The sequence below is a fragment of the Mesoplodon bidens genome, assembly GCF_964165515.1.
Source record: "Mesoplodon bidens genome assembly, chromosome: 2".
In the NCBI taxonomy this organism is placed as follows: Eukaryota; Metazoa; Chordata; class Mammalia; order Artiodactyla; family Ziphiidae; genus Mesoplodon; species Mesoplodon bidens.
Window position 1 is genome coordinate 25,957,376 of NC_138177.1, and position 20,394 is coordinate 25,977,769.

Sequence of the window (20,394 nt, forward strand, 5' to 3'; positions counted from 1 at the left end):
CTGTTTTTGTTTTTGTTTTCTTGGCCACGTGCGTGTCTTGCAGCTTGTGGGGGGTCTTACTTCCCTGACCAGGGATCGAACCCAGGCCCCCTGCAGGGAAAGCGCAGAGCCCTAACCACTAGACCGCCAGGGAATTCCCCAGACTGAGGTTTTGTGCTGTGGCATCAGCAGCTGTTCATAACCCCCAGACACCCTCTGACAACGATGCTCCCTCTTTCTGATGCCCTGATGCTCAGCTGGCCTCTCTCCTGCTCTTTCCGGCACGCCACAAGCCAGCTCAGTGCTGTGAGCCCTGCACCCAGGGAGCTCCCCATCACCTCCTCCTGGTTCCTGCAAAAGGACTCCTGGCGTATCCGGACACCATGTTGCCCCAAGCACAGCCCCTGTTTGGGCCACTGTATGCACCCGGCTCTCCTGCATTTTCCAAGGAGCCACCCTGTTCTCTCCCACAGCAGGCTGATCGCCTGATGATTAAATGACCATTACAGGCTTGACTGCCGAAATAAAGCTTACGGTAAAAGCAGCATTTCACTGAAGCATTTATTATGCAAAAAAGGCTCTAGCAAACCAGTATAAATTAAGACCGAGCAGAGCAAAGAGGGTTTTCTATCCATAGCCGCGTGCCCTTTTATCACACAGCCCTGTTCCAGTTAAGTCAGCTGGGGCTTTTCCCACCGTGCCATTGTGCTTTGGGATCTTTCTAGGTCTGAGTGGTGCGGAGTCTTCTGAGGCCTTTCCCAGTACGGCTGTGTCTTTCACTCAGCGTGAGGTGCCCAAGTGCCTGCAAAGAATGTGGTCTCGCTGCCCCCTCACCTTGTTCGTAGTCAGCCATGACACTGCTGTGTTCTTCCACACCGGACTCTTCACAGCTCGCTTCCCTGTGAGTGTGGGCTCCGGGAGGGCAAGGCTGGGTTTCTTCATTTTTTGGTCCCCACAGGCCCTGGCACTCAAGTTCTATCACGGGGAACGTACGCTTGATTGCAGGAGGGCCCCTTCCTGCGCCCCCAGGCCTCTGGCTCCCCGGCTCCCATCCCTGATCCACCACTGCTTCCCCTCTTCAGCCACCACCAGCTGCTACCTACCCCCCCTTCCCCTGTGCCCTCACCCTTCACAGGGAGGCACCACAGCCTCCCTGGCCCATCACCAGTTACCGTGGAACGATGGGCTACGCTGACAACAGAAGCCAAGTTTACAGCAGAAGCGAAGCCACTCAAATACTGACAGAACAATACAGACCATCAGGACACGGCGCTAACATCTGTGGTTCCTCTGGCGACTTTACAGAACACAGCCTCAACTCCTCAGCTGTGTTTGAGAAGGAGGGTGCCCGTCCCCCAGGTAAGAGCCCAGAGCCACTGGGAACGGGGCCTGCCCACAGCCTCCAGGAAGCAGAAAACCCCGGAACATGCTGCACTCCCAGCAGGCTCCTCAAGGACAGGGCCTGGGGGACACACTCCCTCCCGGCGTCCAGGGAAGAAATTCTGTGTGACAGTTTGGAATTGGATATGACCGCATGTTACAACTTGAAGCATCCCGATCATAAAGAAGAATACTTGGGTGGTGGAGAAATATGAGTGAACTGGGTTGTAAATACTTTATCCTGTGTCTTTAACAATCTGGGCATCTGCAGGTCTGGCCTGTGAGTGGTGAAATTCCAGGTGCTGTTAGCGAGGGGGCAGGTCCTGCATGCGGAGGGCAGCATAGGTGTCCTTGGTGGCCGCGCTGAGTCCCTGGGGAAAGCAAATCAGAACAGAAGAGGGGGTCAGGAGCTCTGTGTGGGCATGAGCCTACCTGGAGGCCAACAGGTGTCTGCTGCAGCCTGGCCTGTGATCTCCCGCCCAGCTCAGAGGCCCAGGAACTGTCCCCTCATGCCACAGGTGGGGCCTTGGCCCATGCAGCTGCAGCAGAGATGGTCCTGTGTCCCACTGGGAATGGCCTTGGTGCAATTCCTTCCCAGCTAAATTCCTACCTTCTCCTGGCTTCCCAAATACTGTGCCCTACAAAGTTGCCTGTCAGACCACAGAGGAAGGAGAGTCGCCCAGCTGGGATACTGAGCTGGGAATCAGCAGGGAGACCTCAGACCTGCTCCAGACAGCGTACTGTCCCTGATATCCGGGCCTCCAGGAAGCCGGGACTCGTCACGGGGGAGAGAGTGGCTCCTTGGCCCCCGCCCTCCCGAGCCTCCTTCCCAGGCCATGCTACTACAGTTATGTTCTTTGTCAGGGAACAGGCAGGCTGGTCCCAATCTCACTGGAACATCTCCCTCGCTGGTCCAGGAGACAGATCAACAGCAGTCACACGCAGTAAAATTTGGGGGCCCTTTTGACATCACTCTGAACTCAGGGAAGCCAGGTAGCCTGAAACTTTGCAGTCAATCAAGCAAGCTGTGAACAGCCCCAGTGAGGCAGAAAGAACCAAGAACGAACCCACTGGGGATTATATTTTAGAGAAGTAGGTTGGCTGTGCTTAGTTTGCATAATTGTTCACCCTGATTTGCAAAAACTAGGCACCTGACTACAATAACATTTTCTCTTTAAAGTTATTTTTCTTAATTTGTCTACTTCAATCTCCTCACCCACCTTCCCATCCTATTAGGTGTGAGGATACAAGGCAGAGCAAGGCTTCTGCAAGGGCCCAGGGCAGCGGCGAAAGAGGCAGGCAGTGGCTTGTGTGGTGTCCTCTGCCTGCATCTGCCCTTTGCTCATGACCACACAGCCTCTGGGCAGCTGCCGCTTGTCTGCTGTGCCCAGTTCCCCCCGGGGCTCCCACGGCCTCCTGACTAGAACCAAGTCATTTGCTTGAATGGCTGAATTCCAGCCCTGCCCCAGGGGCTGACTAGCAGAAAAGTCACCACAGGCCTGAATGGGTGCCCTGGGCTTCCCCAGCCCAGGTGTTGACAAGAGCTGGCACTGCCAACAAGCAAAGCAAGGGAGCCTGACCTTGGCTCTGGTTAGATGGTGCCACCCTGGGAAGAAGGGCCAGCAGCACTCACCTGGTAAAGGCCATCATGTCCCTTGCCTCTTCGCCGCTGGTTCTGTGGGAGTGAGACAAGAAAAGGCTAGAAAGTCAGAGAGTCAGCAGCAGCCTTCCTGCTCAAGAGTCCTACTCATAGAACCCCCAGAGAGTCAGAGGTGACTGTCTCCCAGTCAGCACCCCTGCCCCGGGAGAGAAGGGTCCTCAGGTCACTGGTCAGACCTTGGCCTCCGCAGAGTAAGCTGAGGCCTGGCTTTGATGGGGCCCAGGTTTGCTGTGCCTGACTCAGATCCTCAGAGGCATCAGATTCTTGGATGTGGGCCGCACTGGAGCTGGCCACGCTGCCACTGCGTGGAATAAACAGGCCTCCCTGCAGCTCTCAAAATTCTTGGCTAACTAGGAAAAACAGTATGGAGGTTCCTCAAAAAACTAAAAACAGGGTTACCATATGATCCTGCAATCCCACTCCTGGGCATATATCTGGAGAAAACTATAATTCAAAAAGATACATGGACCCCGATGTTCACTGCAGCACTATTTACAATAGCCAAGACATGGAAGCAAGCCAGGCAAAGAGACGAATACTATATGATATTACTTATATGTGGAATCTAAAAAAATTATACAAATGAACTTATTTACAAAACAGAAACAGACTCACAGACGTGGAGAACAACAGGCTTGTGGTTGCCAAGGGGGAGGGGGTGGGGGAGGAAAGGACTGGGAGTCTGGGATTAGCAAAGTGTAACCTAGTATATATAGGATGGATAAACAGCAAGGTCCTACTGTATAGCACAGGGAACTATATTCAATATGCTGTAATAAAACAATGAAAAAGAAGATGAAAAAGAGTACAGAGATATATGTATAAATGAATCACTTTGCTATAGAGTAAAAAATTAACACATTGTAAATCAACTATACTTCAATAAAACAAATCTTTAAGAAAATTCTTGGCTAATCATCAGTGCTCACTGGGAACGGCAACTAGGTCGTGGGGACAAGCTCGGGCTGTAGAGTCCGTTCAGATTCTGGCTCCCTCATCACCAGCTACGTGACCTTGCGTAAGTTATTGGACCTCCTGTGCCTGGCGGGTACACACTTCCCATTGGGTTATTGTGAGAATTAAATGAGACTATCTACCTGGTACAGCACTGGCCAGGCCAGCTTTGTGGGCACGCCACCTACGCGGTCACACGGAGATCAAACTTAGAAGGGTTCAGTGCCCTTGCTCTCACTTCGGGAAATTCTTAATCATTTATGAACAAGGGGCCCCACCATCCTAAGTGCTGAACATACACTGGCACACATTACTCACTTGATAATTATTATTAACGTTGACAGACTTGGCCTGTTTTTGCAAAGCATAGACCATCTTAGTATTTAACTTGCTTTTTAATCCTAAAAGGGTATCAGCACTTTCCGAGTACCTAATATACTATCAAATGGAGGACAGCTGGATTAACCTTTGCCTCTGGCAGCCACCACATGGGCTTTTGCAGGTGATAGGAGGAAGGGATGGGAGCATCCCACATACCACCCAATCCTTGGGAATGAAGAAAGAGCAACACTCACCTCGCCCTTCATCCCAATCTCACTGTAGGCCTCCGCCATCTTGTCTTTTCGCAGCTCCTGAAGAAGAGAGCATGAGACGCCGATGTTACCAACTGATGTAGAAAACAGTGGGCTCCCCTACAAAAGGAAACCTCTGGATTCCCCAGTCGGTGGGGGGGTTCCACATTCAAGGCTCCAGAGATTCAAACATTCTGCCAATAACCAGCTCCAACCCCGCCCCCCCAGCTCCTCAGCCCTCTGGAATCTTCTCTGAGCTGCCAGCCCTTTGCACTGAGCTCAGAAGCTCAGGTGAGGTTCAAAAAGATAAGATGTGGAGTCCTAGTCAAAGGACACGCATGTTAGACAATGCAAGGGCTCACCCCAGAGCCCCCAGAAGCATTTATTTGAGCAAGTTGTCTCTTCACACAGCCAACACCGTGGCTGTGCGCGAGCCAACTGCAGGAGGGAGGGAGAGTAGCTCTCTTCGCAGTAGCTGACCCTCTGCAATGGTCCCCTGTGTGGCAGACCCAGATCAACACCCAGGATGGTGACGTTTTCAACAAGAGGCCACACTCAGGACACTCCTCCGGCCCCTAGGAATAGCAGCCCCTCAGAGGGGCTTGCCCAGCTTGACCTCGCTGTCCCCCCAGGTCCCCACCAGGCTGACCCGGGAACTCCTGCAGCAGGCTTAGGGGCCGAAGGAAGGCAGGCAAGCCAAGGGGCCTTCCTACGAGCAGCCACTGCAGGCAGCAAGCAGGTGAGGCACTATCTGGCCAGGGAAGTGAAGGTCAAGTCAGGCAAAGACCACGGAGAAGGGAGCAAAGCCGTCACCCAGGGCCCTCTCCCAGCCCCACGCTCCGACTTTCCAGTGAAAACTGCCTCGCCCTCTACTCACATTGTACACCACTTCATGCGGGTTCTTCTTCCTCTGCCGGGAGAGACGAGGGGAAGAAGTTAGAGATGGAGAGTCAGGGATCCAGGCCAGGAGAGTTTCAGCGCCCTCCCCAGGCCCCTTCCCCACACTCTGGGGGCTCTGCCATCCGCCCGTGCCCTCCTCGTGCTCCCGCAGCTATGCTCCGCCACTCACAGGCCCTCACGGCGATACCACGCCTCGGATTCCCTCGTGCACTCGGACACGCTCTCTCACGCCCAGGCTGAGCTCTGCTCTTAAGAAGACCCCACTCGGGCCTCCTCCAGCCGCTCCCCTCCCCACAGGGTGTGGAGTCTACAGCCGAGAAGGACAGAGGTGCTGGGAGCCCGGCATAAGGGCCTGCCTGCCGCGTCAGTGTGTGTGAGGCCCCTTGTGATGCAGGCGGGAGCCCAAGGGCGAAGGGGGAGAGAGGCAGCTGCAAACGGAACCCCCATCTGCCTGCACGGCCAGGCCTCTCGCACGTCAGGGTCCGGCATAGTGGCAGCGTGTGCTGGCACTGAGAAGCCCTCTCCTCACTGCCCAGCTGAGCCCCCCACACACACACACACACGCAGAAACAGCAAGGCCGTACCGGTTTCCCGCCCATCTCAGGGTCCAGGCCCCCTCTCCTATTCAAGACGTCATATTCCTCTCTTCGGCCTAGATTAAGCTCCTGAAACAGAGGGGAAAGCGTCAGAGACCGGAAAGAGAAGCTCAGGAGGATGGGGCCAGTAGGACTGGGAGTTCCTTCTGGGTGGTGGCTCACAAAGGAGCACGGACTGGGAGATCCATCGGCTTCCGTCATCTCGGAGAACATCTCAAAGAACTTATTACCATGGCGGCGGGGGTGGATCATCAATTCAAAGTCCCATTGCACGGAGAGCGTGAAGTCGCTTCTCCACCAAAGGGAAGATTCTACACTTTCCTCCTCCACTCCACCCCTCCAGCCTGAGAAACCGCTGCCAGGCGGGGGCTCGCTAGGGGCAGGCCCTACACTGCGCAGGCGCTTGCCGGGCATCACACCGCTAGCGCGCCGCATCCTCAGAGAACACCCCCCCCCCCGCAACCCGAGGCAGGCACCACGACTATCCCCGTTTTCGGGGTTAGGAAACTGAGCCCCAGGGAGGTTAAAACAACTTGCAGGGCTGACAGCCGCGGACGAGACCTACAACCGAGCCCCGGCCGCTGTTTTCCCCACGTCCCAGCAGAGGACCGCACTTTCTCTAGACCGGGCTCTACGGGAGAGGCGGACTTACATTATAGACCTGGTTCTGGCCCTGCTGGTAGGCGGGGACGTCGGCACTCCTGCTGAACTGGATGGAGAAGAGGAGAGAAAGCGTGTTACTGTCTGCGCAGGCAGCCTCGCTCCGCTCCTCGACGGCCAACGGCGCGCGCCCTGCCTGCAGTGGGGGCTGGGTCCTTGCGGGAGCAGGTGGCGCGGCAGCTTCTTTTCTTAGCTCAACTGTCCTTACACTTCCCTGAAGTCAAGCGCAGCCACCGCAGGGGACGGCGGCACTGGCCACAGCTTCCGGTCCCTGGCCCTCCCCTCGCGCGTGCGCAGAAGCGCCGGGCTCGCGGGCCGCGCCCCCTGGGTTCCGGAAGGTGCTCCAGGCCCCTCCCTCCCAGGGTCTCGGAGGACACCTCGAGGAGGATGGTGGCTGCGCAAGGTGCCACCTCCTATCTTGACCTCTGCAGCAGGGTGCTTTCCGTGTGGCACTGTGTCCTGAGGACCTGCCCCGGGCGCATGGCCTCAATCTGTTTTCAGTTCATACCCCTCAGCTGAAACTGCGCGGTTTTGCAGATTCAGAGCATTGGGAACCACCTGAGAGATCATTTAGGGCAGCGTTGCTCAAACTTAAGAAAATCCACAAGACACTGTTTCTTATAATAAAATCTTTTGCCAAAGTCCAAAATCCGAAAGAGAAATGGGTTGAGGCACGGAAGTGATAACGGCTGAGGCCTCCGTTCCGGAAGTCCTTCCACCCTCTGCCCATGCCACGGCCACCCCCAGCCCCAGCCCCTCCAAGAGCCGGGTCTGCAGGGCACTAGGTGAAAACCCACGCTCTGAGCCAACCCTCCCTCGTACTGATAAGCAAACAGGTTTGAAGAGAAAAGGCGGGCCGAGCACGGGTCAGAAGTTGGACAGCAGAATCTGGAAAGAGGTCCCCACCTCCCCGCTCTTCACTGCCTGAAGCATAACCCCCTTTCCTGCCAGCAGAGACCCTGCCCTGGGACGCTCTGATGTTCACACATCTGTGTGTCTCCTCACTAAGGGGCCAGCACGAGGCTCACCATCCCACTCTGTCCCACTCAGCCAGACATCGCCCCCTTCCCCCCCGCCCCCCCCCGCAGTGGGCACACTTGGCTGGTCCCTGCTTTGCCCATGTACACCAAGACTCAAGTACCACCCACGCTTGAGACTTCCCAGCACCAAGGCCCTCTGAACATCCACCGAGCTGGGGAGCCCATGCCCTCCCCCCAGAGCCCAGTGGTACCCACCTTCGCTCTCAGGAACAGGGCAGTGACAATGACACCGTAGATGAAGAGGATCCCATCCAACAGGTAGCATAGTTTAGGATCGAGCAGGCCGAAGCTCTGTGCCGCTGTGTCGAGAGATGAGATTGGTCAGCCAGGCTCAGGTGGTGGAATATGCCCTCACAACCCCCGGTGGGGGGGGGGGTCCCCTGAAGGGTCAAGGAAATCACGACAGGGTGCTGGGTCCACTCTCCATACCCCACCTGCACAACCTCTCTTCCCACCTTGGACCAGCCCCTGGGAAAACCTAACCTGCCCCAACAGTGGACATGGCACCCGGTAGGGCCACAAAGCCTGGAAGGCAGGAAGGTGAATGGAAGGTGAAATTGTCCACCGTGCACAGGGTGGCTGCCTCACGACACGGGAGCCCAGCTGGGTGTGAGCCCCATCTGAACCACGCATTCCGGAAGCCACCCCAAATTACCAAGGGGCCCCTAATCCCTACTGCCGTAACAACCTTGGTCAAACTGTCCTGTGCAAACTGGAGTACAACGGAGTTGGGGAAAGAGGTACGGTAAATATTCTGGTTAAATAAAAGTTAGCATTTCTACTTGAAAGCTCACTGCGCTGAGTGAGGAGACACGGATTTCAGTCTAGACTGTTCTTCCTACCAGGTATGTGTGCAGCAACTCAGGTGTAAAACGGGGCGTAGTAGGCGTCTCACTCCGCCCCTGCCTGGTATCAGAGAAGCAGCGGTCCCGCGGCCACAGTCTCTCCCGGGCCCGGGGCGCCCTCCCGTGGCCGCCTGCAGGACTACGTCGGGGCGACGGGAATGGGATAACGTGCACCGAAACAAGGTCTCATCCTTACTAGTTTTGTGACTTGGGGCACGTTATTTACCCTATTTCAGCTGCCTCTTCTGTTGACCAGGGTGAAAACTGTAACATTTCTTTAGTGTTTACTCGGTGCCGGACACAGCTTTGACGTAATAACTTGTCAGATCCTCCCAACAGCCCCACACGGACACCGAGGCACAGAGAAGCTCCGGTTTTGCCAGGAGCACGCACACAGCAAATGAGAAGCAGCCCAGGACAGCCCAGGCAGCGTGTCTCCTCTCCTTTCCCCCACCGGCTTCTGCCACAAGCCCTGGCAGCAGGTGATGCAAGGCTGCTCCAGAGTCCCCACCTCCACCTCGTGACTCCCTCTGTCCCCAAACCTTTGACTCCTTGCCTAACTGTGGGGCCCTCCTGGCGCCGGGCAGCTGATCTCTTTGTAAACTTCCCATAGCCCCTTCTCAGAAACCATCCACGAGCCGGTCTTCCTGAGCAAAGTCCAGCCCTGACTTGGCAGCCCAGGTCCAGGCCCCAGCACACCTTCTCCCCACACTGCCCCTCCTGCTCTACCCACCTGCCTTTGCTGGGGCTGGTTCCTCTTCCCCGCCTACCATGGCTAGCACCACCCGCTCCACTCAGCTGCTGGAATGGGACTCAGGTTCCGCCATCACAGCCCCTAGTGAGAATTCAGTGTGCTGACGGATTGCAGGGGCCTGCATCCCACAGAGCCATCTACAGCCATAGTGTGATGGATTATGAAATTCCCCTCCATCTAGGCTGGAGTAAGTGCTGGAGAACAATGGCTGCATCTTCTTCACGCTTGCCTCTTCCTGCACCCCCAGCATCAGAGCACAGAGCACAGGGGAGACATTCATTAGATACATGGAATTTTCAGGGAAGATGCCAGGCCCCCTACACGAGGTTGGCCTGCCTTCTGGCCCTGAGGCAGTGCCGGAAGCCCCTGCTGACCAAAGGTGGGTGTCCGAAGTCCTCGAGGAGACAAGCCAGCCCCCAGCAAAGGCCACCAAAGCTGGGGTGAAGGTTTTTCCTTTTAGGACTGGAGAGGAGGTGGCAGCGGCAGTTTATGGGGGTGGTTGAGAGTCAGAAAAAGGGTTGGGAGGCAATAGCTCAGTTGCCTGTCACATAAAATGAGAATAGAAGAATTACCGGACAGTCAATGTATAACAAACAAGAAGAAATATTTCTTGGTGTTGTGCAGAACCAGTGCAGTGGGGGAGGGGATTGGGCGCCTCCCCAGAGATAGGTAATAGAAAAAGGTTTTCTTTCTTTCTTCCTTTTCAAAGAGCAGCATGATTTTATGACCAAAGACAAGTATGCTGTGTGTGGTTTGGTCGAGGAAAGGGTATTATTAATAGCCACACGCTTCCCAGGGTAGGAAGCTTCCCTCTGCCTAGTCCAGCTGTGCCCATGCAGGGAGGAATGGGACTGAGGAAGGCAGCGATCATCCAGAAAGCTCCCTGAAGGGACCCAGGACCTAATTCAATTACGTGACTAATTAAATATTTATTGGCCTTTTGCTTGATGTCAGGGGATATTGAAATAGAAAGAGCCCTGGATTGGGTATGAGATGTGTTCTAGTCCCTCCCCTGCCACTAAGTAGCTGTGTGGTCTTGGGCAAGTCCCCTTACCTCTCTGGGCTTCAGTTTCACCATGTGTAAAATGGCGGATAATCACGTCTATCTTAAGGGTGTGGTGAGAATCAAATGAGAGAATGTATTGGTAGGTGTTTTTGTAAATTTCCCCCATAAGGCTAATGATGTCTAGCATTTGGGTAGGGTCTTCTGAGTCCCTGCTCTCATGGAGCTTATGGCTTTAGCTCATGAGGCCACACCCAGGGTGGAGGGGCTTCCCTTGAACAGCAGGCAGCTCTCCAAGATGACAACTCAAAGGCAGGAGCCATAGACACTCCCGGTTCCAGCTTCTTCCCAGCCCCCCACCATCCCCAAGGCAGAGACCTGTTCGCCTCCTTCCGTGAGCCACTTGTCATGCTGTTTCTATCCCCACCACATTCGGTCCCAAAGAGAGGTATTTAATGGGGATATATGGTGGCTGTTTTCCTAGACAAGTGGAGAAGCTGTTTTACTTCACGCTTCCCATCCCCTGTCCCAAGTCCACAGCACCCCAGAGAACCCCAGCATTTGAACTAGGACCCAGATACTGATTGAGCATTCTCACTCTCAATCCTGGCTGCATATTAGAATTAGCCCACTCCCTTATGCCCCCAGGTTCTCATTTAATTGGTCTGGGGTAGGGCCTGGGCATGAGCATGGGCCAGTGCACAGCAGGGTTGAGATTCAGAGCTGCAGCATCACTCGGGTGCAGCCCTCCATAGTGATACAGCCATACCCTACAACAAGTATAAATTCCAGGCCAAACAGAGACAAAGAACAAAATTAAAGACTCACATGCACTGTAATTTTTGTGTACTTCTGAACTGTGTATTATTGAACTTCTCTAAGTCTCAGTTTCCTCATCTGTAAAATGGGGATAGTAATATTACCTGTCTCATTAGGTGATGGTGAAGCTTAATTAAGATAATTATCACGGGGTGCAGGACCTGGCATGTAATAAGTGCTCCATACATCAGCCATTGTTATCACCGTGATTTTTTTTCCCAAATCACCACCAATACATTTATTTGAGGAAGAAAGGGTCAAATCATATCAAGAACTTTTAAACTGGGTAGGACTAGGGACACTGATCTGCCTAACTTCTGGGTGTTCACAACTGCACAGGTAGCCAGATCCTGCACATGAGGCGACACAGATTAAACCGATGAGCATTTGATGAGAGGATGCATTCTAAGCAGTCACGTGATTTCCCATTCAGGAGGTGCTGCCTTCCCTTCATAGCAGAAAAGCAGTGTTGAGAAAAATGAAGACAGAACCTAACAGTAGCCTCCTAGCCCAGGCCTGGACATGATGGTGACCCTGTGATAGGGGATCTCACCCTACTGACAAAGCAGGAAAGCGATGCTCCCAGCTGAGCTTCAGGGTGAGAGCTAGGGGTGGAACCTGAACCCATGATCCTTTTTCCATCTAACCTGGGCCTCCACAAGCCACTCCGTGGGCCCCTGCACAAGGCAGACTCAGCAAAGCTGAGAAAGGGAATCCTTCCCCAATTCCCCAGCCCCAGTCCACGTTACCCAGGTGCAACAGGTGACCCAATCCACGGGCCACAGCCCTAGGCTCCCTGGACCCCCGTGTCCGGACAGACACATGGCAAATACGGAAACTGAAGCCCAGCTGGGCTGGAACACATCTAGGTGCTGCAGGGTTGGAGTGGTCTTACAGGTGCTCCAGGATCAGGCCTCACGCCAGGTGGCCAGGCTGAGAAAGAGGCGATTTAGAGGTGATTCCAGTTACTACAGGGCAAAGCACGACCCTAATGTCACCTGGAGAAAAAGCAGGCTGGAGCTTCAGAAGAGCTGGCCCTGCATACACAGGTACTTCCTGCAGTGGAGCTGAGATTAGAACACTGGGGACAAAAGGGGACCCAGCCTGCAGCTTGTGTTTGCTCATAGCCAGGAGACTGCCTGCCAGCACACTCACTGCAATCCCCACCACAAACTTGGTGCCGCTCCAGATGGCCAGGGCCTGGCTGAACCGGGAACCTGGATTCCAGGTGTTTCCCAGCACCCCTGTCATCACACTGTCATCCATCAAGTAGGCACTGGTGAAGTGGGCCGACAGCATGATAAGCTGGAGCCTTCCTGCCAGGTAGCAGGTGTGAAAGGAAAATCAAAATTGTGTCAGCATTGCTAAGAGAGCTCTCTAAAATGGAGCCGGAAGACCATTAAGAAAGTGTGACTTATGCACGTCTCAGCCTGGATGGAATCTGACCTTTTGACCTGATGATGTCATCCAGAACACCTGCCAGAAACTCAAGATACTTTTTGGACCCTTACCCTAAAATAACACATGACAGTCTATCTACTTATGGGACCCGCACTCTAGAACAACTTGAGATTCCTTAAGGACAAATAGTTTCCAACTCATGTCAGAGTCAATCACAGTTCTCTCCAGGCAACTCTTAACAGCCAGGTGGCTGTTCGTCTTTATAAGTCCCTGATGCTTTCTCTTCCTGTGAACACTCTTTCAGATTTTACCCGAATCTGTGTCTCCTGAATTGCAGTACTTAAGACCCCAAATAAACTCTTTCCTTATTTGCAGCCTCCTGCATTATTTTTTGGTCGACATAGGATGCCTGGAACACGCCCTGTGAGACTCCAGGGGAAACCGGAGTCAGGTCACAGCGTATCTGTCCATACGTTCATTGCCATCAAAATGTTATGAGTCTTATTAGTGAAAGTGAACCCAGCCACCTCTATACACCCTTTTGTCATCTTCATAAAAGCCCTGAGTTCAGAAAGTTTCATGGCACTGACCATTAACAGGAAGATTCTGGGGCCCCAGAAGGCAGCCTGGAGGAGACACCTGTCCTTCACAGGGTCTGGTTTCTCTGGGTGAGATGTATTTGAATTGTGTTGTTTTTCTGTCCCTCAGGCAGACTGTAAGCTTCCCCGAACACAGAGAACAGGACTTAATCAACCTGGCCCTGCTGTAGCCCGAAGCTGCAGACACACACTGGTACCCATCTCCCCCTCCAGCAAGTCCTTTTTAGGAGCTGAGCATCTGCTGAACTCCCTCACATCCAACTACTAAGGATACCTCCCATTTGAACCCCAATCTGTATTTTTTTTTTTTTTTTTTTTTTTTTTGTGGTACGCGGGCCTCTCACTGTTGTGGCCTCTCCCGTTGTGGAGCACAGGCTCCGGACGCGCAGGCTCAGCGGCCATGGCTCACGGGCCCAGCCGCTCCACGGCATGTGGGATCTTCCCGGACCAGGGCACGAACCCGTGTCCCCTGCATCGGCAGGCGGACTCAACCACTGCGCCACCAGGGAAGCCCCCAATCTGTACTTTTAAAACGACTTCCTGTGCCTGATCAAGTTTGATTCTCATGAGAGCCCAGAAGGTAGGCAGGGTGCTATTATTGAGTCCAATTCACAGGTTGATAAACTGAGACCAGGGGAACAAAGTACCTCCCCTGAGGACACCTGCAGATTAGCAGCAGAGCTGGATGGGATTACTGAGTCTCCCACTTCCAGGTACTTGTCTAACCTTTCTGCCTTAGGTGCACCTCACCTTTAGGTGTAGGACACAGAGTTCTCGCCTAGCTCTGAATTCACAGCCCTTACTGTTGGCTGGCTTTTGACAGTGTCACAGCAGTTTGTGAACTTTTCACATCGTGTCTCCCTCCCCGACAAGCCCTGGAAAGCACAGATGATGCATTTTGGTTTCACTAGCTTATTTCCCCTTCTCACCTAGCACATATGAGGCCGCTTGAGAAGAGGAGAGAACATAAGCCTTAGAGCCAGAAAGGCTAAGATTTAAATTCTGAATCTGCTTCTTACTGGCTTTGTGGTTTGGGACAGCTTTCTTAACCACTCTGAGCTTCAATTCCTCCATCTGCAAAAGGGGTTTTAATAATAAGACTGACTTCACAGGATACTTATGCAGATGAAATGAGTAACAGTGTGTGGAGAAGCACCCTGCCTGGTGGCACATGCTGAGCCCAGGGGTGTCAGGTGACCTTCTTTGCCACGATAGAGGCTCTGAAGGTACAAGCAGCAGCAGGAGTGGACCAGGACTTCCCACCCCGTCATGCCAAGGTTGGGGATGGAACCTGGTCAGCTTCCCCAGCTCAAGATGGAACAACCCACCTTTCAGGGTATATGAGGATAAAACCAGACAACGCATATGTATAAAGCACTTGGTATAAAACAGGAGCTCAGTAGTGTGTGGATATCCTGAGAACTCCTGGCTTCACCGAATGATAACGAGGTAACTTACACTTGCACTGTGTCCAGTTTAGAGAACTCTTTGTCCTTGTGTTATCTGGTTTAATCCCCAGAACAACGCTGTATGATATGGGCAGAATGACTGCCAGTTCTATTCGGAGGAGGAAATGGAGTCTCAGAAAGATCACTCAGCGAGAAAGTTCCCAAATGTCGTCTGATGCAGTCTCTCCACTTTATCCTGGTGCGTCTGGGGTTTCTCTCATTCAGAGCTTCCTACCTTTAGTAGGAGTTTCTTCTCTAATACCTCCAGCCTCTGCTTGAATAGCTCAGGTGACCAGGAGCTCGCCACCCATCAATTACTGGTGAAGAGCTCAAATTTTCGGAGCTTTTAAAAAACAACTTTGGGGCTTCCCTGGTGGAGCAGTGGTTGAGAGTCCGCCTGCCGATGCAGGGGACACGGGTTCGTGCCCCGGTACGGGAAGATCCCACATGCCGCAGAGCAGCTGGGCCCGTGAGCCATGGCTGCTGAGCCTGCGCGTCCGGAGCCTGTGCTCCTCAACGGGAGAGGCCACAACGGTGAGAGGCCCGCGTATGGCAAAAAAAAAAAACTTTGGTCTTAGTTCTGCCTCCAGAAGCACAAAGAACACAGATTCGCCCATGTCTATAGGGCCTTTAAAATCCCACCCATGACCAGCTTGTCTCTGCCCTCATACAAAGCACTTTAGCATCACAGCAAGAGTTAATCCTTTGAAGGTAGACAACTTGAGACCTGGCTCTGCTGCTTAACTAGCTGTGTGAACACGGGATAATCACAGCTACCTCCCAGGGTGGGTGAGGTAAATGGGACAGGCTGGTAAGCTCTCACTACGTAGAAGCTAATGGCATCAATACTAATAGCCTATGATTCAGGTAGGAGCAGCTTCCAAGACTCCTGATCTCCCTTTGCATCTCCAACCTTGAGCCCAGGGTCCTGCTGCTGCCCAGCCCCACCTCCAGACTCAGACACAATCGGTGATGACATTGCAGGCCAAGAATTTAGAAAACAGGAAGTCGTGTGTTTTCAGGAAGGCAGTGGCAGAGCAAAGGGGGTACCTCTGCCGGGTGTGATGCTCAGCCTGTCGACCGCAGCCTCATGGGCACCCAGGGGAGGGCCTGGGGAGTTGCTCTCTTTCACTGAGCAACTAACTTTCACTGCAGCAGGAAAAATATAGGCTAGACACACAGGGTAATAGTTATAACCACTAGCTGAAGATTTATTTTGTGCCAGGAAGCATGTGTGAGTTTTCTGATTTGATCCTTACAGCAACTATGATTTTACAGCTGGGAAGTCTGAGACTTGGAGAGGTTTAATAACATGCCTCAGGTCTAGAGCCAGGGTTGAACCCAGGCCTGTCTGAATCCATAATCCAGACCCCATGTGGTCCAGAGTCCTAACCACCATTTGGTAATACCCTTGGACCACTTTCTGGTCTTCAGGGATGGGGAGAAGGGATCCTCACCAGGCTCTGGAGACCTTCCTTCTCAGAGGATCCATATTAGTAGTTGATGTCCTGAGTTTACAAATGACCTTCTTTCTTGGAGGAAGCAAGGGGCTGAAAGGTCTGGGGGGTTAACAGGTACAGCTGACCCGCTGTCAAATGTGAGGCCAGGGGCCTTCCCTGTTGGCGCAGTGGTTGAGAGTCCGCCTGCCGATGCAGGGGACATGGGTTCGTGCCCCGGTCCGGGAAGATCCCACATGCCGTGGAGCGGCTAGGCCCGTGAGCCATGGCCGCTGAGCCTGCACGTCCGGAGCCTGTGCTCCGCAATGGGAGAGGCCACAACAGTGAGAGGCCCGTGTACCGCCAAAAAAAAAAAAAAAAATGTGAGGCCAGGACCCACACTGGTCAATGCCCAGAGAGGCTGACCCACTTGGAGACATCCTAATCACCTTGACCTGCAGAACAAGTCTATGTCATTTATCAGTACCATGTAATTTATTGCTAATCGCTTTAATTTGCCAGTCTCCTCAACTCCCCGCTCAGTGTTGGATTTCAAATATTCATGTTTCATTGTAAAGCTAATCATCTGGTCACAATCATCTACAAATTATTTCCCCATAGGCAAGGATTCTAAGGGAATGGGGGAAAAAGGGAGCAGTTTGATTTCATAGAGATAACAGGACTATAAGTAAATATCTCCCTTTCTCTGTTTTTATTTCCATTAAATTTGTTATGTTTGTGCAATAATTTAAATTTTTTTTCTGTGATCACTTTTTGTTTTCAAGTAAATCTATTCATTATAAAAGTACAGGAAAGTAGAAAAAATCAAAATCACCCGTAATACCACGTTCAAACACAGCTACTATTAACATGATGGCAGATTGCCTTCCAAAGCGTTTGTTATTTATAAATTGTAATCATCCTACATAAAAAATTTTTCCCTGAAAAAAACATTTTTTTCAGTTAGTGTTATAATTTAAAATTATATTTCCATGTTATTTCACATATACATATTTCATGTTACTTTAATATTCTTTTTAAAGGTTGCATCATAATCCTTCCACTATTTATTTAACCATTCCCCAATGGTTGGCCATTTGTTTCCAATTTTTCACCATTGTAAAAAATTCTGTGATGAACTGCTTCATTCCTAAAGCTTTTTATAGGTTTAGAATTTAGTCAGTAATACTTTGGAAAATGAAAGCTAAGACAACTGGTCCAAGAGAAAAATCAGCTAAAGATATAAAAGTAGGCAATTCTCAGAGAAGAAAAAATAAATTGCTTATAAGCATATAAAAAGACACTCAATCTCACTACTGGTCAGGTAAATAGAAGTACAAAATGACAAAGAGATGGATCCCGTTTTTCATAGCTGGTTAGAAGACCACAGCTGTGAGGGTTTGAGGAGGAAGGGCACTCCTGGCAGAGGGACAGCAGGTGCAAAGGTCCTGTGGTGACCCCAAGCCTGGTGTGTCTGAACAGAAAGGGAGTGGGTGTGGCCAGGGTGGCATGGAAGAGGGATAGTGCTAGAAGATGAGGTTAGAAGGTGACAAGAGGGTGGGGGCATTCGTTAGAACCTCTTTGGTCAGTGGATTTTACTCTTCATGAGATGAGGAGCAATTGCAGGGTTTTCTCTTTTTACAACAAATACACATTACTTTTGTAATGTCAAAAACATGAATAAGGGCTTCCCTGGTGGCGCAGTGGTTGAGAGTCCGCCTGCTGATTCAGGGGACATGGGTTCGTGCCCCGGTCCGGGAGGATCCCACATGCCGCGGAGCAGCTGGGCCCGTGAGCCATGGCCACTGGGCCTGTGCGTCCGGAGTCTGTGTTCCGTGGCGGGAGAGGCCACAACACTGAGAGGCCCGCGTACCACACACACACACACAAAAAAAAAACATGAATAAAATTTAAAAGAAAAAGATTGAAGCCAATTGGATAAATGGGGTTCACAGTTGCCTTGGGCCCTTGGGTTGGCTGGAGATGCAAGACAGGTGAGCTGCAGGATGGGCCTAAGATCCAGGCTGCACTCCCAGGGGGCCAGCCTGCTCTGTGAGGTCCTCTGTGATTTGCCTTCATCCACCCGAATGTAGTTACTTTAGCTTTTTCTGCCCTCGTCCCATAAACGAAGCTCTGGTTTCCACGCAGAGAGTGGTTAATTTCTGCTGAAGGGTTGGGTGCAAATCCATTCACCCTTTTGCTCGCTCATCGTTCATCACACTTATGACCACAAAGCCTCTGTTTCTGTTATGGCTGAATCGTGTCCCCTCAACATTCGTATGCTGAAGCCCTAACCCCCAGTGCCTCAGAATGTGATTGTATTTGAAGATAGGGTCTTTAAAGAGGAAAGTAAGTTAAAATGAGGTCTTAGGGTGGGCCCTAATCCATTATGACTGGTGTCCTTATAAGAAGAGGCGATTAGGACACAGGCATGCACAGAGGGAAGACCACGTGAAGATACAGAGAGAAGATGGCCACCTACTAGCCGAGGAGAGAGGCCCTTAGAAGAAACCAACCCTGCCGACACCTTAAGCTCAGACTTTCCAGCCTCCAGAACTGTGAGAAAATTAATGTCTGTTGTTTAAGCCACTAAGTCTGCGGTACTTTGTTACGGCAGCCCTAGCAGACTAATACAGTTTCCTTCTCTGAAAACAGCCACCATAATTCCTAACTTCTGAGGCATTGTAAGGAGGGGGCATATGGCATGTAAGCAAGAACCTAGCACAGTGCCTGATACATAGTAAGTACTCAAAACACCGTGATAGGCCATCGTTATTAGCAGAAGGTGCAGGCACTGTGCTAGGCAGTGGGGAGCAAGTAAAGACACAGATCTAGCCTCACAGCTGAGTAGGGCGGTGCGCAAGTAAGCGGATCTTCCCATTAGGAGAGATGCACGGGGCGCTGAGGAGACCCCAGGGAGACGACGCCCTCATCAATGCTCTGGGAGTAAAACAATGGCAGGCAGTGATCTCCCTTGGTGAGCAGAATTCACGTTTCAGTTCCTTCCACTCATTCCACCTTCCCAGCAGCCCCTCAAGGCCCGCGGACAAGTCTCTCAATTTAGTGGACAGCACTTGCTCTGTACCAGGCACAGTTATAAGCAAGAGACACACACACACACACAGAGAGAAATATATACGTATATGCGTATCTATACATACATGCATGTATGTATACATATACATCTATATCTATATCTATCGAGAGAGAGAGGGGGAAAGAGGGGCTCATTCTTCCCCCTTGCTGCCAGCTTGGACCCGTGCCTTTCCCGGTTGACTCCAGGGATTGATACTATAACAACTGTGGTCATACCAAACACGTGCTCTACACTTTCCAGTTACAGAACTCTTTTACGTTCTTGATTTCATTTGATCCTAACAAGAGTGAAGTGAAGTGAAGCTAGGCAGATCTTATGTGCTCCACTTTGCAGATAAAGAGTCTAAAGGTCAGGGAGGTGAAGTGACTCTCCTAAGGTCCCCAGGTGCCCGTGGCGCAGAGCCTAGAGGAGAGGCCACGTCTCGCCAGGCCTCTGTTCTGTCACTCAGCACACAGCCCACAGCCCTCTCATTACGCTCTTGAACGTTAGAACCATTTAGAAGAAATCCACTCTAGAGCAAAACCCTCATGTAAACATTCCAAGCAGGATTTTGCCATTTCTCTGAGACTTTATTCTGCAGATAAAGTCTCACAGTATGCAGAGATATATGCACAAAGATATTTATTGCAACATTATCTGCAGGAGCAGAAAAAAGAAAAAAAAAAGAAGAAGAAGAAGAAAAACAAGGTAAACGTCCACCAGCCAGAAACCAGATAAATAAATTTTGGTGTATTCATGTGTAGGAGTTCAAAAAAACAAACACAACAGATAGTTCTGTGTGTGCTGCTGTGGAAAGATCTTCAGGATAATCAGGTGAAAGGCAAGCTCTGGAATGGTGTGTTTAATATTTGTGTATAAAAAAGAAGAGGTATAGTATGTAGGCTGCATATGTACACTTATACGGACACAAAAACGTATCTGGATGGAGTTTCTGTTTGGGATGATGAAAAAGTTCTGGAAACATTCATGATTATGATAAATCTCTCCATTGAGAACTCTAGTTTCTGTAAACGTGGTTTGTGCTTTTCAGTGTACAAGTTTTTGCACATAATTTGTTAAGTATATTCCCTTTGTTTGAGGAGAAGCCACTGGCCAGGAGAAAATATTTTTGAATCACCCATATAAAAGAGGATTGAATCCTGAATATATAAAACTCTAAAATACATAAGGAAGTTGGGGAGGGAAATTGCTCTGTATCCTGTTTGTGATCATGGTTACATGAATCTACCCAAACTTTAAAACTCAAGGAAC

The 20,394-nt window shown here is 51.5% G+C and overlaps 1 protein-coding gene across 1 annotated transcript in view; it reads right to left on the reverse strand.

Annotated features, from left to right (window-relative positions):
• Window positions 1-522: 522 nt before the first annotated feature.
• Window positions 523-20,394, reverse strand: part of CD247 (CD247 molecule) — a 77,224-nt gene continuing 57,352 nt past the window's right edge. Inside the window, exons 2-8 of the mRNA XM_081225047.1 lie at window positions 7,937-8,040; window positions 6,694-6,750; window positions 6,030-6,110; window positions 5,423-5,455; window positions 4,549-4,605; window positions 2,993-3,034; window positions 523-1,730 (exon numbers count right to left, since the gene is read on the reverse strand). Of these exons, the coding sequence (XP_081081173.1) occupies window positions 1,665-1,730; window positions 2,993-3,034; window positions 4,549-4,605; window positions 5,423-5,455; window positions 6,030-6,110; window positions 6,694-6,750; window positions 7,937-8,040 (440 nt within the window). The 3' untranslated portion in view covers window positions 523-1,664. The remainder of the gene's footprint in view (window positions 1,731-2,992; window positions 3,035-4,548; window positions 4,606-5,422; window positions 5,456-6,029; window positions 6,111-6,693; window positions 6,751-7,936; window positions 8,041-20,394) is intronic.